Below are 19630 nucleotides of genomic sequence, written 5' to 3'. Positions count from 1 at the left end.
TAAACTCAAGCAAAATATTGAAAAAAACTAAACAATTACAACAATACAAAATTTCAACTAATTTTTTTTTGCTTCTCTTAAATTTTTCCTCTTTTTAAATTTGTATTTAATATTTTTCTATAACATATAAATTAGGCTGTACTAGTTTTTTGACCGTTATCGTAAGTTATTTTGTTAGATGAGCTCCAGATTTGGCTTTAGTACTGACTAATCTAATGTATATGCACAAATATAATATTTTATAACTTCCTATTAAAAATATGAAATTAAAAAAAAGATTTGTGAGGGGTGAACTTATTGTATATATATATATATATTCAGAAAAGTTTTTTAACAACGTATTCATACATAATTTGCATGATTATATATTGTAAAAAATAAACAAATAAATCATTAAACTCTTTCTTTTTTAACTCTGGCTGTTTGCAGTATTTATTGAATTATTGTTTTGTTTTATTCTCATTTTTAGTTTTCAGCAGTATATTTTGTTATTATTTATGTAAATCAATAATTATCCAAAGCAGTTATCACAAAAACTTAAGTACGTCCTGACAAATTAAAGAATACTATAGTAATTCATAGTAAATACTATAGTGTTTTGAACCATAATAAAGTGCTTTAATGAACCGGTTGTGTTTATTAGTTGGAATGGTAACATAACAACTATAGTAACCTAATATAAACAAATGACCCAATACTGTAGCTTTCTACACTTTCTACTAGAGTAAAAACTGAAGTCTTTATTACAGCTTACCAGTTCACTATAGTTAATACAACAGTATGCATTAGCATTCATTAATAGTGTTGTAAATATATATCATACACATTTACTATAGTATCGTTCAAAAACACTGTATTATTTTCTAAAGATAACTAGTATTTAATCGTGTGGGTAAAACATGTACCTTTTGCATGTTGAGTTGACTAACTGCTGCCCTCTAGTGGACATTTACAGTATAGCGCCTAATGATAAGCTCAGTGTGAATAATGTAATTTTCCTTCAGCTTATTCCCTTTATTTATCAGTGGCCGCCACAGCGGAATTAACTGCCAACTCATCCAGCATATGTTTTACACAGCGGATGTCCTTCCAGCTGCAACCCAGTACTGGGAAACGCCCATACGCACTTATTCACACACACACACTACGGCAAAAATTAGTTCATCCAATTCGCCTATAGTGCATGGGTTTGGACTGAGGGGGAAACCGGAGCACCCGGAAGAAACCCACACCAACACAGGGAGAACATGCAAACTCCACAGAGAAATGCCAACTGATCCAGCCGGAACTCGAACCAGTGATCTTCTTGCTGTGAGGTGACATTGTTAACCACTGAGCCACCAAGTTGCTCTACAGCAAATAATAATATATTTATAACATCATGTAAACACTGCTCAGGTTTTTAAAGTGTTAACACCCCTAAGGTGTTTTAAGATATGCCTATTATGCTTGTAACATGTTTAAACACACTTCTACCATGTTTTAAAACACAATTTTACATGTTTCAAAAATAATTTCCCACTAGAATGCTTCAAAACACTGCTAGCATGTTTATAGCATAACTAACACACTGTTAGCATGTTTTAGAACAATGTTAACATGTTTTAATACAATGCTAGCTGGTTCATAACATGGTGCAGCACACTGCTAGCATGTTTTAACACCATTAACTTTATTTAACTTACTGCTAACATTATAATACTGTTTACATGTTTCTAACATAATTTCACACTAGCATTTTGTAACACACTGCTAGCATGTTTTAGTTCTACCATGTTATTTACTAACTAACTGCTTCCCTCTATGGGACAGTTACACTATAATGCCTAATGTTCAGCTCAATGTGAGAGTATAACAGCAAATAATAATTATAACATGATGTAAACATTCCTCCATGTTTTTAAAATGTTAACACCTAAGGTGTTTAAAGATATTGCTAGCATGTTTGTAACATGTTTGAACACACTTCTAGCCTGTTTTAGGACACCGTTGACATGTTTCTAACATAATTTCACATTAGCATGGTTTAACACACTGCTAGCATGTTTATAGCATGATTAACACACTGCTAGCATGTTTTAGAACCATGTTAGCATGTTTTAATACAATGTTAACAGGTTTATAACATGCAACACACTGCTAGCATATTTTAACACCCTTACCTTGATGTAACATACTTCTAACATGTTTTAGAATATTAACATGTTTCTAAAATAATTTCACACTAGCATTTTGTAACACACTGCTATCATGTTTTAGTGCTATTTATAACATGATGCAGACATTGCTCATGTTTTTAAAATGTTAACACCTCGAAGGTGTTTTAAGATATTGCTCAGCTCTGTTCAGCTCAAGGTGAGAGTATAACAGCAAATAATAATTATAACATGATGTAAACATTCCTCCATGTTTTTAGAATGTTAACACCTAAGGTGTTTTAAGATATTGCTAGCATGTTTATAACATGTTTGAACACACTTCTAGCCTGTTTTAGGACAGCATTGACATGTTTCTAACATTTCACACTAGCATGGTTTAACACACCACTAACATTTTTGTAGCATGACTAACACAATGCTAACATTTTTTTAAAACCCTGTTGGAGTTTATAACATGATGTAACACACGGTGAGCTGGTGCAACACACTGCTAAGCATATTTTAACAACCTTAACTTGATTTAACGTTCTGCTAACATGTTTTAGAATACTGTTTAGAGGTTTCATAATTTCACAATAGCATTTTTTAACACACTGCTAGCATGTTATAAAACACCATTTACATTTTTCTAACATAGTTTCACACTAGCAAGCTTTAACACACTGCTAGCATGTTTATAGTGTGATAACACACTGCTAGCATGTTTTAGAAGCATGTTAGCATGTTTATAACATGATGTAACACACTGTTAGCACGTTTCTAGCATGACTAATGCAATGCTAACATGTTTTAAACCCTGTTAGAGTTTATACCATGATGTAACACATGGTTAGCTGGTGCAACACACTGCTAAGCATATTTTAACACCCTTAACTTGATTTAACGTACTGCTAACATGTTTTAGAATACTGTTTACAGGTTTCATAATTTCACACTAGCATTTTGTAACACACTGCTAGCATGTGTGAACTCCATTTACATGTTTCTAACATAATTTCACACTAGCATGCTTGAACACACTGCTAGCATGTTTTAAAACCATGTTAACATGTTTATAACATGATGTAACACACTATTAGCATGTTTTGATACAATGCTAGCAGGTTTATAACATGGTGCAACACACTGCTAGCATGTTTTAACATTCTTAACTTGATTTAACTGCTAACATGTTTTAGAATATGATTTACATGTTTCATAATTTCACACTAGCATTTTGTAACACACTGCTAGCATGTTTTAGTTCTAAAACATGCTAGCTGTGTGTTACAAAATGTTTATGTTGAGTTGACTCAATGTTTTGTTAGATTATCTAAAGGAAAAGAGCTTGAAAACGGCATTTACAGCCTGATCTCACGAGAAAACGTAAGTATTTTACATTTTGTCAGTTTAGTGGCTAATTCGTACAAATTCGCATGAGTTCAATCGTACAAAATTGTACAATTTAAAAAGGAGGCGTGGCACCTAACCCCACCCCTAAACCCAACCATCATTGGGGGATGAGCAAATCCTACTAAATTGTACGAATTAGATTGTACGAATTCGTACGAATTAGCCACTAAATCAAAAAGTTACGAATTGCCGTGACATTGTGTTGGCATTTACCATGTTATTTACTAACTAATTGCTGCCCTCTAGTGGACAGTTGCGCAATAACGCCTAATGCCAAACTCAATGTGAGAGTATAACAGCAAACGATAATTACCTGTGACGCCAGACAGTCAGCCGTTTGCATTCAGATATTGGTTTAATGCAGAATGCGAGTGAAAAAAGCGAACAGCAGCGCGGGAAACATCCAGATAAGAAAAAAAAAGAGAGTCTGTGTGCAATGACATCATCTGAAGCATAAAGTCCATTCATGCATCATCACAATGGACCGCATGCGTCGGTCGAGAGCTCCACTGATCCAGCAATAACTCATAATCAGAGCATTTACAGTTGTACAACTTCACAAAAGTGCAACATTCAAAAGTCAAAGTGAAACCGGTGGAAAAGCGCGGATGGAACAGTCGAGTTGGCGGGAAATTCGCAGGAAACACTGCTGTGGGCGTCCACGTGATGTTTTTACAGGGGATTATTTACTTAATTTGACGAACTTAACGCTTTAGATTGTTTAATGTGATAGAAAAGTGAACAAATATATATAAACAATGGCACGTTCCCATGTTTCAAAATGACATTTTTACATATTATTAATTTTTTTGGCATTCATTCATATTAAGATATCAGAAAAAAAGCATATACTATAGAGCAGTGGTCACCAAACTTGTTCCTGGAGGGCCGGTGTCCTGCAGATTTTAGCTCCAACCCTAATCAAACACACCTGAACAAGCTAACACCCAGGCAGGTGTGTTGAGGCAAGTTGGAGCTAAACCCCTAAATCCACCGGCCCTCCAGGTGCAAGATTGGTGACCCCCTGCAATAGAGAATATATACTGGTGTTTACTAGAGAATATAGTAGTGTTTTTAAACCATACTATAGTAAAGTACTTGAATTAATCTGTTGTGCTAGCTGCTGCCTGTAACACAACAACTACATTAATATAAACAAACGACCCAACTGCAGATTTCTACAGCTATATACAGTGCATTATACTGCAACATTCAACAGTTTACTGTAGTAAAAACTATAGTATACTACAGTATTTATTAGAGTTTATTAGTTTAATACTACAGTATGCTGGAGAATTCATTAGCAGAGTTGTAAATACTATAATATATATTACAGTATAACACACTTTACTATAGTATGATTCAAATACACTATAGTATTTTTACTATAAATTACTAAAGTATTTTTTTCATGTGATTGATCATATAAATAATTAACATACAATATAATTAACAGTATTATTAATCATTAATAATAATACTATGTAATTAACAACACAACGCATCATAAAATAAAATAGCCTGTGTAGCCTTCAACTGCAGCTTGTGCTGTATTGAGCAGACCCACGTCTATTCATAACTATAGCGGCCGTTTTTCGGCTTGCGGGCTGCCAATTGAATAGCCCTGCATTAGATCACGTCAGTCGACAGTTAAAAAACTTTACAGTACTTCATAATACTTTAATTCCTAACGAAAAAACTGTATTGTATCTAGCACGTATTCAGTTGTGTAGCAAGCAAAACTTGTCATAATGTGCAATATTTCATGGATCGCTGGTCTAACTCTCTCACGCGCTTTGTCCTAAAGCCACTACAGTATGCAACTACACTATGCAACTTGCAGGAATTATACTTTTTACTAAGCCTTACTTACATGGTATTTCAGACTGAATATTCAGAGTAGCGGTAAACAATTTAGGGAGCGCGTCACAGATTGTCATTGCTCAAAAATGAACCAATGTAAATATAAAACCAACGTCAGCTCAATAAAGCAGGTTAGGTGGCATAGTGCTATTTACTGATGTTTTGTTGTTAAACTGAATAAAAATCGACATCATCAATGCTGTAAAAGGTCCTTATGAAACTGAAAATAATCACATTAATCTTTGATCAGAAGATTTCAGTGACTGAACAACACTTCTGTGCATATAACCCATTCATAACAACAGCATCTACATCAGCTCTGCGTGACTAAAACAGTTTTAAAACAGAACATGACCTGTCTAACAGAAATACTTCAGCCATGCTGTCGTCCTTCCTCCAGCGTGTAAAACTAGCTCCAATATTGACTCAGGATTTTAAACAGTTTTGATTCAGCATTTGTCTGCACTTGAACACGGCAGATCTGCATGAACTGCTGCATAGTTGTATAAATCTCCATTTGTTGACAGACAGTTTGGGCTACTTATCAGATTATGGGAATTTTCGACCCAATAAATTTGAACTGGACGAACATTCTTTAGTCTTACCCAGAATATAAAAATACATATAAATACATTTAGGGTGATTTCACACCTGCCTTATTTAGTTCGGGTGAATCGAACTAGAGTTCGTTTTCACTCTTGGTGTGGTTCGTTTGGGCAGGTGTGAATGCAGCAATCGCACTGGAGTGCGCAACCAAAAGCGGCGCAAAAAAAGCGTGAAGAGGTGGTTTCGGTACGCTTTCAAACGAACCCTGGAGCGATACGTTTGTGGTGAGAATATGATCCGAGCTAACACAGACCCAACCGCAAAAAGTACTGCGCCTTTTGGACTAATTCATCTGCCGTAGGCCGATGCGCTGTGCATTATGGGGCGTGGACGAAAAATATTTGTTGACAGCGTTTTACTAACAGAGAGAGAGGGGAAAACACTACCTGATGGATCGTTGGAAATATTTCCGCAAGATGACCATGTCGCAGTTTAGCAAAATTAATTCACGCCTCCTCCTGAAGTGACGTTCAATTCATTATAACATTGTTTTCCCGCCGCAGCCGTGCTTCATTCTCGAAATGTATAGTTTGTCTAAAGTGATGTATACAAACTTTATAGTATACTATGAGCAGGGATACAATCAGCCAGCACTGTCGTAGCTCCATAGTAAAAAGTACTATTTTGTGTCTGTGTCTGTTTACTTGCGGGAGTTCCATTGGCATTTTCCCGCACGTGAATTCTGACCAATCGAAAAGCAGTTTAGGAAATATGTTTAAAAACATCTGGCCAATGAGAGATGTGGGTTTTGTCAGATGACTGCATTTTGGTTCTTTTCATCTGGTTCGGACCAAAGCCGGCAGTGTGGTGTGAAAACGACCCAAAGACGGCAGAAAATGCTACGATGTATCATTTATTGCCCTTAGTCCAGACCAGATGAAACAAACTTCAGATGTGAAAGCACCCTTAGATCATTTACTTTAATCATTACTATTGGAATGTGTGGAGACTTTCACCCAGCACAACAAAACATGTTTCTGAAGACAATCACCTACTGCAGCTTTAATTATTTGGCTTGGTATTTGATTCATGTTTGTGAAATGCAAAAAAATACATCTGGAGATTAACTAAGTTTAAATATGGTCAATTTTAAAAATCGGACTCAAATGGCAGTGTTTCCTGCGAATGACCCTGGCATAAAAACTAAAAGCCGTCTATGTTTGGCACCTGATGGCCGCTCAGAGACTCGTCATCCTCCTCTTCATCCTGACTTAACAACGTTTTTTTTCTCCCAGTGTGAGCTGAAGTGTGGGCCGTAACAGTGTTTGTGTTTGTCTGCCCACCGCGAGCGAAAGCAGAGCCGTACATTCAGCCAGAGCGACACCAAACACAGCCAGCCGGAGTCTCTGGAGTATTTACACAAATGATGAAGATGCAGCACATCCTGAAACACTGCTCGCTTTCTGGAGGATTGCAGATCACACAAACACCAACATCAGTGCAGAGTCCGTGTCCACGTCGCTCATCTTCTGTTCACAGAATAGTTCATGTAAAACTCATGAATTCAGTCCGATAGCGAACAGAAAATTAAATCCTGATGCGAACTCACTGCGTTTACACTGGAGGAGTGTCGAAACCTGCACTGGAAACCTCAAAACTGCATGAGAAAAAAAATAATATTAAAACTGTGGGGCTTGTGTTTAGCATAAACATTAACCTAAGCGCTGTGGCAACAACCTGTTCAAGAAACTGATTAAGAGATTTTCAAAATTCAGAATCTTGAAGTTTTTAACAGGAGATGGCAATCTAGGCTAGTTTTTTTTTTTACAGACGATGTTGCTCCAGGTTAGTTTTTAACAGCAGACGGCGCTTTTGGCTAGTTTTTAACAGCAGACGGCGCTCTAGGCTAGTTTTTAACAGCAGACAGCGCTCTAGGCTAGTTTTTAACAGCAGACGGCGCTCTTGGCTAGTTTTTAACAGCAGACGGCGCTCTAGGCTAGTTTTTAACAGCAGACGGCGCTCTTGGCTAGTTTTTAACAGCAGACGGCGCTCTAGGCTAGTTTTTAACAGCAGACGGCGCTCTAGGCTAGTTTTTAACAGCAGATGGCGCTCTAGGCTAGTTTTTAACAGGAGATGATGCTCTAGGCTAGTTTTTAACAGGAGATGATGCTCTAGGGTAGTTTTCAACAGGAGACGACGCTCTTGGTTAATTTTTAACAGGAGACGGTGCTCTTGGCTAGTTTTTAACAGCAGATGGCGCTCTTGGCTAGTTTTAAACAGGAGATGATGCTCTAGGGTAGTTTTCAACAGGAGACGACACTCTTGGCTAATTTTTAACAGGAGACGGCGCTCTAGTCTAGTTTTTAACAGCAGATGGCGCTCTTGGCTAGTTTTTAACAGCAGATGGTGCTCTTAGCTAGTTTTTAACAGCAGATGGTGCTCTTGGCTAGTTTTTAACAGAAGATGGCGCTCTTGGCTAGTTTTTAACAGCAGATGGCGCTCTTGGCTAGTTTTTAACAGCAGATGGCGCTCTAGTCTAGTTTTTACAGCAGATGGTGCTCTTGGCTAGTTTTTAACAGCAGATGGTGCTCTAGGCTAGTTTTTAACAGCAGACGGCGCTGTAGGCTGGTTTTTAATAGCTGTTGGCGCTCTAGGCTAGTTTTTAAGAGCAGATGGCGCTCTAGGTTAGTTTTTAAGAGCAGATGGCTCTTTAGGCTAGTTTTTCAGCAGATGGCGCTCTAGGCTAGTCTTTAATAGCTGATGGCACTCTAGGCTAGTTTTTAAGAGCAGACGGTGCTTTAAATTAGTTTTTAACAGCAGGCGGTGCTTTTGGCAAGTTTTTAATAGCTGATGGTGCTCTAGGCTAGTTTTTACAGTGGGTGGCACTCAAGGTTAAGTTTTAACAGCAGGGGGTGCTGTGGGCTAGTTTTAAAAGTAGACTGAACTTTAACTGCGGGTAGTGCTATAGGCTAGTTTTTAACAGCCGATGCCACTCTAGGCTCGTTTTTAAAACTTCTTTCATGTTTTACTGAAGAAAAAAGGCACCTAAAATGGCTTTTTAAAACTAATATTAATATAAATGTAACATTTTTAATGAGCCATCCCCTTAATAATGCAAAGTTGTTTGCTTAAATGAAGTTCAATGTGTCCAGTGCTTTATAAATAAACATGATGCAACTGGATTGGACTGCAAAATTACAGAACTTATCCAAACCGTACTTTGATCAGAGACTTTCTCAACAGCAGTTTTCTCACATCTTTCATTTTCCAGTGTGAACAGCTCCTGTGATTTAACACAAAATTACAGTCCAGTGTAGACGCAGCGTCAAGCACGTCAGATGCATACATACATGATTGTTTAAACATAAACATATTTATTAAACTCAACACTTTGGTATTACTCTGCAACACACACACACATCTCTGCAAGCCAATCGTGACAGCAGAATCTCAGACTCAGATTTCCAGATCTCCTGTTTGGCAGATATTGCTTTATGCATTATTACCACCCATTACCCCCATTCATTTGAAATTCTATTGTGTTTTACACCCACACAAACTAAAAACGATCACCATCATCCGTTGAACTGAACACATACACGGCATTCGAATACTTTGTGACATCCATGATCATCTTGCCACGTGTGTGACGAAAACTAGAGTATAGTCATGTTGTGCACCTGTTTTTCCCTTCACTCCTCGCAGACAGACTCTCCCAGATCCACAGCGCCCCCTCTGGTGAGTCTGCGCATTTTGCTGAAGTCGTGATCGGAGCGCAGGTAGGACAGCGAGGCTCCTTCATGCGTGCCCAGCTGATGGGGCTGAACGTGGGCCGGTAGAGGACGCATTTCCCCTTCGTTCCTCCAGAAGAGACAGTAGTGTTGCGGCTCGCTGACGCCGAAAAGAGCGGCGCAGGATTGGGCTAAAGCATCTACATTTTCTCCCGCCTTCCAGAGGAGCGTCCGCACCCCACTGCGAATGTCGTCCTGGAACAACACGCGAACAAACCTCTGCCACAACAACAAAAGCACACATGTGCAGAGTCAGGGCCGGATCTGATTTAGACAAACAAACATACTACAATAAGCTAAATAAATCAAATGATTTGAGATAGCCTAGCCTGAAAGATTTAACTAGTTGTTAAAGCTTGTTTAAAGCAGTTTTGAAAGTTTCGCAGGATAGAGTGAACTGTTAGCATGTTACTGGAATGATTCTCAAATGATTTTATACCCCTAGTACACATTTTTTAGCACATATTAACATTGCTAGCATGTTTCTACCATGTTTAAGCACACTGTTAGCATATTTAAGTTGATGAGGCTTTCATTTCAGTATGTTGATGTAATTCAAACTGAAACGGAATATTGAGTTCCCAGCAGAAAAATCCAGCTTAAACCTGCTGGTCGACCAGCCTGGATTTTAGAGGGGTTTTGGCCATTTCCAGGCTGGTTTTTAGCCATTTCCAGCCTGGTCTTAGCTGGTCAGGCTGGGTGATGACCAGCCAAAACCAGCTATGTCCAGCTTAAACCAGACTGGAAATGGCTAAAAACCAGCCTGGAAATGGCCAAAACCCCTCTAAAACCAGGCTGGTCAACCAGCTAAAACCAACCAACCAGTCTAGGCTGGTTTAAGCTGGATTTTTCAGCAGGGTAGGGGGCGGGGCTACATAATGAAAACATGACAAAGCCATCTTGTTCATAAACAACGGTGTCAGGACTTTTCATCTTGATGACACTGACTAGATAGATAGATAGATAGATAGATAGATAGATAGATAGATAGATAGATAGATAGATAGATAGATAGATAGATAGATAGATAGATAGATAGATAGATAGATAGATAGATAGATAGAATGACAGACAGATAGATGGCTAGATAGATAGATGGATGAATAAATGGATGGATAAACTGACGGATGGATGGATGGATGGATAGGATAAACTGACAAACAGACTGACAGACGGACGGATGGATAGATAGATAGAATGACAGACAGATAGATGGATAAATAGACAGATGGATGAATAAACTGGTGGTTAGATAGATAGACAGATGGACGGACGGACGGATAGATAGAATGACAGACAGATAGATGGATAGATAGATGGATGAATAAATGGATGGATAAACTGACAGATAGATAGATAGATAGATAGATAGATAGATAGATAGATAGATAGATAGATAGATAGATAGATAGATAGATAGATAGATAGATAGATAGATAGATAGATAGATAGATAGATAGATAGACACTATTAGAAAGATAGACAATATTATTAATCATTTTCAATAATAGTTGTCTTTATACAGTATTAGTGGATGATTTAGAGAACAACAAGAAAAACACACAGAAAGGGTGGATTTAATATAAATAAATAGTATATAAATAATTCATCTTATCAAAAGTAAAAAAAAATCTTTTCATAATCTATCATCAAAGCACTTCCTTATATTTTCTGCTGATGTAATGAGGCCTGTGTGGGCAGGGGAATAATATAAATGCATAATATGTTACATAACATCTTTCACCTCTCTATAATCCTCTGATAAAAGTCCTGTCGACCTGTTCACAGTAAGTTTTAATTAAAATATCACAAAACTGGCACATTATGGCATATATTTACTGGCATATTTTTTATATTTGAACTTTACTTTTAAAGGGGCGACATGGTGGCTCAGTGGTTAGCACTGTCGCCCCACAGCAAGAAAGTCACTGGTTTGAGTTTGGCATTTCTGTGTGGAGTTTGCATGTTCTCCCTGTGTTGGCGTGGGTTTCCTCCGGGTGCTTCGGTTTCCCCCGCAGTCCAAACACATGCGCTATAGGTGAATTGGATCAACTAAATTGGCTGTAGTGTATGAGTGTGTGTGTGAGAGTGTACGGATGTTTCCCAGTACTGGGTTGCAGCTGGAAGGGCATCCATTGTGTAAAAAACATATACTGGATAAGTTGGTGGTTCATTCCGCTGTGGTTATCCCTGATAAATAAAGGGACTAAGCTGAAGGAATTAATGAGTAAACTATCCCTTTAAAGGAAGCTCATTAAAGTCTTTACTATTAGTGTAATGAAGGGAAAGAACACATTAAAATGTAAACAAACAAATAAATAAACAGGCAAACCTGTTTCAGCTGAGTGTCCTTCTGAGTTTTGGCTTCTTGGCCCCGCCTCCTGCTCCACTCCCTCAAGTATTCTTGAGCCTCATTGGTCAGACTGGAGGTGGGCGTGGTCCCAGGCTTACTCTGGATCAGACATAGGCTGGCATACACGCTTGTCAAATAGTATCCACCTATAAACAACAACAATCAAGTCAGTCTTTTAAACTTTCAATGGTCATGAAACCCCACTCTTTCGGTTCAAGTCTACCTCAGAATAAAAAAAGGCGTGGAGCGTGGGCGTGGAGCTCTGCGAGAAGACGGAGGAGTGGGCGTGGCCAAAAGAGCAGGGGAAAAAGGGGAGCGAACAACTGTCAATCGGCTCACAAAATGAGACACATATCATGAGGAGATGCATAATTTTATAGTTTACAAAGTTAAAATGCAAAGAAATAAACAGGAATTTAATGTCCTGCTACATTTGTTTTTCATAATTTCATATAAACATATATCATTATAAAGATAATCGTGTTTATATAAACACTATAAATGAGGACGACTTCTCTCCTCCTCAATCCCCAGGTCTGAATGCAGACACAGTGGAACAGTACTGCAGGTCTCTTTCCCTGTCTATTCCAACCATTAGTCCTGCCGATGATGCAGGCGAACACAGCAGCACGGATATAGGCGACGTGTCTGAATGGTCACAAACTCAACTGATAAAAGACAAAGTCCGCCATTCTCCAATTCTCGTACAGCTCTCCCAACAAAAATGCTTGCAGCAAGTTTGCTGTATCGGTCCTGAAAGAATCGCAGGGAAACACATGCAACAACCTCATACACTTGCATTCGTGGAAACAAACACATACGACCCGTGCCATCACCCAGTCTTCGGGTCTCACAGCTTGGCAGGTCAGCCTTGCCTTCTGAAAGCATGTGCTCTCGTGAATAATTAGGAAGCAGGGTCTTCTCATAGGATTAGAAAACTCAGCTATGAATAATAATGAGAAACCGACACGTCATCACTCCACTAGCAGATTCGCGCTACGTCACTGATTTTGATCCCGCCCCAAAATTATTTTAAACCGGGAAGATGAAATTATCTGACAAAAGCTGAAAATGATCCAGTTTTTCCCACAATTAATTCCCACAACAGCAAGAAGGTCACTGGTTTGAGTTTGGCATTTCTGTGTGGAGTTTGCATGTTCTCCCCATGTTGGCGTAGGTTTCTTCCGGGTGCTCCGTTTTCCCCCAAAGTCCAAACACATGCGCTATAGGTCAATTGGATCAACTAAATTGGCTGTAGTGTATGAGTGTGTGTGTGAGAGTGTATGGATGTTTCCCAGTACTGGGTTGCAGCTGGAAGGGCATCCGTTGTGTAAAAAACACAGCTTGGCCGGTCAGCCTTGCCTTCTGAAAGCATGTGCTCTCATGAATAACTAAGAAGCAGGGTCTTCTCATAGGATTAGAAAACTCAGCTATGAATAATAATGAGAAACCGACACGTCATCACTCCACAAGCAGATTCGCGCTACGTCACTGATTTTGATCCCGCCCCAAAATTATTTTAAACCCGGAAGACGAAATTAGCTGACAAAAGCTGAAAATTATCCAGTTTTCCCCAACATTAAAGCTGACAGGTGCTAACATCGCCTTAACTGATGCTAAACACACACAAATCTGTTAAAATCTCAACTTCAGGGTTTCTTGAACCTTTAAAGGCAGCTATTATTCAAAAGTAACTTTTATAAGGGGTTTAAACACAGTTGTGTGTCAGCAGTGTGTGAATATAACCAGCCTATAATGGTTAAATGTATTTATTCCATTTGTTTATAATCAGACTTGATGTAAACAGTCTGCAGAAACACTTTGATTGACATTCTCCCTTTGTACGTGTCATCAGAGGGGGGAAGCCCCGCCCACTATTGACCATCTTTCCCTCATTAGCATAAGCACCCGTTCGCCGTTCGAGTTTTGAATCTTCCACTATGCTGATACACATTTGTAGCTCCGCCTTCTTTTGAAAAGAGCACAACCTCATTTGAATTTAAAGCGATAGTCACCAATTAGAACCAAAGTTTAAAAGGTTCAGTTATAAAACATTATTTGTTGGTTATAATGAGCTGAAACTTCACACACGCACGCACGCACGCACGCACGCACGCACGCACGCACGCACGCACGCACGCACGCACGCACGCACGCACGCACGCACGCACACACACACACACACACACACACACACACACTCTAGGGACTTATTTTACATCTTGTAAAAAGGGGTCTGCTTTAAAGCATGCAAATTCAAAAATCCAAAACCTGCTAAAGGCAGTTTCCTAAATTATCCTATGTGTGTGTGTGTGGACTATTCATCCAACGCTCTGCATTTAAAGTTAAACACGATGCTCCAATCAATATAAATATTGCTTCAAGTTTCAAGTTCATTGAAAAATACTGCATATAAGTGGCTTTAGAGTGTAGGTAGATCAGCTCGATTACATAATTCATAACACTTCACGGCAGTGTGTGTGTGTGTGTGTGGTTGCTGCCGGGTTGCCATGGCAACAGTAACTTCAGCTTGCCGTTGCTCACTTCAGGTAGTTTTGTTCTTCGCTGGGAATTTGGCGATTGAGGATGATGATGATAAATGATAAATGAAGTGGAAAAACACCCACTCGCAGAGGCGCAGAGCTCATGGTAGGTCTGTCTAGAAAGGTTTATACATTCAGGATATTCTCCTGCGCCTTAGACTCTGTGATTAACACAGTGACGAGTTATTAAATGAAACTGATTAAGATTTTGCTTGTAAATTAGTGCATTTTTAATGCCATTATAATAGTATTTATTATAATATATACAGCTGAAGTCAGAATTATTAGCTCCTATGTATAATTTTACCCCTAATTTCTGTTTAACAGAGAGCTGATTTTGTCAACACATTTCTAAACATAATAGTTTTAATAACTCATTTCTAATAACTGATTTATTTTATGTTTGTCATGATGACAGTAAATAATATTAGACTAGATATTCTTCAAGACTCTAGTATTCAGCTTAAAGTGACATTTAAAGGCTTAACTAGGGTAATTAGGCAAGTTATTGTTAAACTGGTTTGTTCTGTAGACAATCCATAAAAATTCTTAAGGGGGCTAATACCTCACAAAAGTTGTCGTTTATCCAAGTTTTAGGAATAACTTGACTTCTAGTTGATCATTTGGTATCAGAAGTGGCTTATGTGAAAGGCAAAAGCCTCTATAAAATACTAAATAAAATATGATCATGCCTTGATTTTTAATGATTTAATTAGGACAGTAATGTCTGACTTTGTTTAGACTAAACTCTTGTCTCTTAACAGAAATAATGTCCAGTATAGAATATGTCGTCATGGTGCAGTGGAAACAGAATGAATATTGTGTCTGACTCCATCATGAGCTTGGAGGACTGCATCCATACATCTCTGCAATGACTCAAATCACTGATTAACAAAGTCATCTGGAACGGCAAAGAAAGCCTTCTTGCAGGACTCCCAGAGTTCATCAAGATTCTTTGGATTCATCGTCAATGCCTCCTCCATCTTACCCCAGACATGCTCAATAATGTTCATGTCTGGTGACTGGGCTGGCCAATCCTGGAGCACCTTGACCTTCTTTACTTTCAGGAACTTTGATGTGGAGGCTGAAGTATGAGAAGGAGCGCTCTCCTGCTGAAGAATTTGCCCTCTCCTGTGGTTTGTAATGTAATGGGCAGCACAAATGTCTTGATGCCTCAGGCTGTTGATGTTGATCATCCACTCTGCAGATCTCTCACACGCCCCCATACTGAATGTAACCCCAAACCATGATTTTTTCCTTCATCAAACTTGACTGATTTCTGTGAGAATCTTGGGTCCATGTGGGTTCCAGTAGAACTTCTGCAGTATTTGTGATGATTGAGATGCAGTTCAACAGATGATTCATCAGAAAAATCTGCCTTCTGATACTTTTCCAAATGATCAATAGGAGTCAAGTTATTAATTGTTGCTCTTACAACTGGAATCAACGACAAAACTTTTGTTAGGTAGTGTAATTTTGACCTTAAAATGGTTTTTAAAAAATGTAAAACTGCTTTTATTCTAGCCAAAATAAAACAAACAAGACTTTCCCCAGCAGAAAAAATATTATAGGAAATACTGTGAAAAATTTAATATATTGTTTAGGGGAGCCACGGTGGCGCAGTGGGTAGCACGATCGCCTCACAGCAAGAAGGTCACTGGTTCAAGCCCCGGCTGGGTCAGTTGTCATTTCTGTGTGTTTGCATGTTCTCCCCGTGTTGTCGTGGGTTTCCTCCGGGTGCTCCGGTTTCCCCCACTAGACATGCCTAGGTGAATGTGTGTGAATGTGAGAGTGCATGGGTGTTTCTCAGTACTGGGTTGCAGCTGGAAGGGCATCCGCTGCGTATAACATATGCTGGAATAGTTGGCGGTTCATTCCACTGTGGTGACCTTTATAATATATCATAATCACAGTTTAAACTTACATTTCTAAAACTTGACGATATGTTTACCCTAAAAAATCCATGTTTACGTTTTAAAAACAGAATAGAAAATCAGCCAGTAGGTAGCATTAAATAATCCTGTTTCTGTTTGAATTTAAAGGAACAGCACATAAAAATTTTAATTCTGTGTTGTTTCAAACCTTTATACGTTTATTTCTTCTGCTGAACACAAAAGAAGATATTTTGAAGAATGCTGAAATCCTGTAAGCATTGACTTCCTTTGTATGGATGTGAATGGTTACAGATTTTCAGCATTCTTCAAAATATCTTCTTTTGTGTTCAACAGAAAAAAGAAACTGATGAAGGTTTGTAACCACTTGAGGGAGAGTAAATAACGAGTAAATGTTCATTTTTGGATGAACTCTCCTTTTAAGCACATGTGGTGTAATTTTTAAATCTCAAAAATGTACCTTAATGAATAAATATTTAGATGTGTGTACAAAATAAAAGACAACAAGTTATATTGTAAAGGTCATCTTAAAACTAGGGTTTTAACGAGAGTCTGTATGGTTTTGTTTCTGAGGTGGATCCTCCTGTACCTTCTCCTGTCAGCCATGACGGCTCAAGCAGCTCCATCATATACTCGGTCTCCAGCAGCAGTTGCGGGATATTACACTGAATAAGCACATAGGAAAGTGCTGGTAAAAAGTCGTCAGATCCCACATCCTGATCTGCAGAGAAGAAACAATGTGTTGTCATAAAACTTAAAAATACTGCATATTTGCTGCATACACAAAATATTTGAGTTAACTGAACACATATGCATATATACACACAAATATGTAATTAGTTTGAGAGCTTATGGAGATCAACTTGACTACCAACATTTGTGAAGCTTCATGGAAGTGGGAGGGGCTAACAGTTCCATTTTACGTAATTTATTTATTGTGACTCTCTGATTGGTGGAATGTTCTGTATGGCATTATGGGTAATGTAGTTTTTTCTGCACAGATTCTACAGTGAACCATGATTATTTATAAAATAATGCTGCATAAACAAATTATTTTAGTTAACTGAACATACATCTATATATACAGAAAAATGTTATTAGTTTTAGAACTTGACTACTAAATTTGTGAAGCTTTATGGAAGTGGGAGGAGCTAAAATATTCATTTTGAGCAGTTTGCATATAGGTGACTACGATGGGTGGGATTTCATGTACTGCATTATGGGTAATGTAGTTTTTATGCACAAATTTCACTGTGAAACATGATTATTTACAAAATAATGCTGCATTTACAAAATATTTTAGTTAACTGAACATGTATCCATATATCCATACAAATTTAATTAGTTTTAGAACTTGACTACTACATTTGTAAAGCTTTATGCAAGTGGGAGGAGCTAACATTAATTTTGAGCATCTTGCTTATTGTGACTCTCTGATTGGTGGAATTTATGTGCTGCATTATGGGTAATGTAGTTTTTATGCACAAATTCCACTGTGAAACATGATTATGTTCAAAATAGGTTAAAATACTGTTGCATATATAAATATGCGTATATACTCAAATATTTAATTGGTTTGAGTACTTGACTACTAAATTTGTGAAGCTACATTAAAGTGGGAGGAGCTAAATATTTATTTTTGTGCAGTTTACTTGCTGTGATTGGTGGAATCGTCAGTACAGCATTATGGGTAGTGTAGTTTTACGCACAAATCGCACTGTGAAGCATGATTATTTACAAAATATGCTAAAATAATGCTGGATACAAAAAATATTTTAGCTAACTGAACAAACGTTTGCCTGAGAGCTTAGGGAGATCACTTTAACTAAAAAAAGTGGGAGGAGCTAAATTTTTTTTTGACAAATATTTCTTTTTGTGCAGTTTACTTGCTGTGATTGGTGTAATTGTCTGTACAGCATTATGGGTAATGTAGTTTTTCTGCACAAATTCCACAGTGAAACATGATTATTTAATTATGGTAAAATTTGAGTAAACAAATATCTTTATATACACAAATCATTAGTTTAGTTTGAGAGCTCAGAGAGAACAACTTGACTACTAAATTTGTGAAGCTTCATGGAAGTGGGAGGGGCTAACATATTTATTTTGAGCAGTTTGCTTATAGGTGACTCTCTGATTGGTGGAATTTATGTGCTGCATTATGGGTAATGTAGTTTTCATGCACAAATTCAGCTGTGAAACAGGATTATTTACAAAATAGGTTAAAATACTGTTGCATGTATAAATATACGCCTGTACTCAAATATTTAATTGGTTTGAGGACTTGACTACTAAATTTGTGAAGCTTCATGGAAGTGGGAGGAGCTTTATTTTTGTGCAGTTTGCTTGCTGTGACTCTGATTGGATTCTGATTGGTGTAATGTTCTGTATGGCATTATGGGTAGTGTAGTTTTATGCACAAATTCCACTGTGAAACAATTATTTACAAAATATGCGAAAATAATACTGCATGCACAAAATATTTTAGCTAACTGAACAAATGTTTGTCTGAGAGCTCAGGGAGATCAATTTAACTGAAAAAGTGGGAGGAGCTAGTTTTTTCCCCCCAAATATTTCTTTTTGTGCAGTTTACTTGCTGTGATTAGTGGAATTGTCTGTACAGCATTATGGGTAATGTAGTTTTTCTGCACAAATTCCAATGCGAAACATGATTATTTTAAAAATATGCTAAAATAATACTGCATGCACAAAATATTTTAACTAACTGAACAAAAAAATTGTTTGAGAGCTTAGGGAGATCAATTTGACTGAAAATAGGAGATGCTCTATGGACGTAGGAGGAGCTAAACACTTCTTTTTGCACAGTTTACTTCCCGTGACTCTCTGATTGGTGGAATTGTTGGTACAGTATTATGGGTAATGTAGTTTTTCTACACAAATTCTACTGTGAAACATGATTATTTACAAAATATGTTCAAATAACACAATCTAGCAGCTTTATTAGTAAATAAAGCACTGGCTAACAACTTCAGACAGAGCTGATTACTCAAGTTGCATAGGGCCACTGAACCACCAGGGGGCACCGTTGTCAGGCAATTTTGCTAAGTGATTTGCTTTGCTACTTTTCTAT

At 37.8% G+C, this 19630-nt stretch overlaps 1 protein-coding gene across 1 annotated transcript in view; it reads right to left on the bottom strand.

Moving 5' to 3' along the window:
* Positions 1 to 9652: 9652 nt before the first annotated feature.
* The window catches only part of rin1b (Ras and Rab interactor 1b), a 64188-nt gene continuing 54210 nt past the window's right edge, over positions 9653 to 19630 (bottom strand). Inside the window, exons 10-12 of the mRNA XM_056460968.1 lie at positions 17129 to 17260; positions 12084 to 12250; positions 9653 to 9970 (exon numbers count right to left, since the gene is read on the bottom strand). Of these exons, the coding sequence (XP_056316943.1) occupies positions 9653 to 9970; positions 12084 to 12250; positions 17129 to 17260 (617 nt within the window). The remainder of the gene's footprint in view (positions 9971 to 12083; positions 12251 to 17128; positions 17261 to 19630) is intronic.

Source organism: Danio aesculapii, chromosome 7 (assembly GCF_903798145.1).
Source record: "Danio aesculapii chromosome 7, fDanAes4.1, whole genome shotgun sequence".
NCBI lineage: Eukaryota > Metazoa > Chordata > Actinopteri > Cypriniformes > Danionidae > Danio > Danio aesculapii.
Note: the sequence above shows the minus strand (reverse complement) of the source record. Positions and strands in the feature narration are given on the sequence as shown.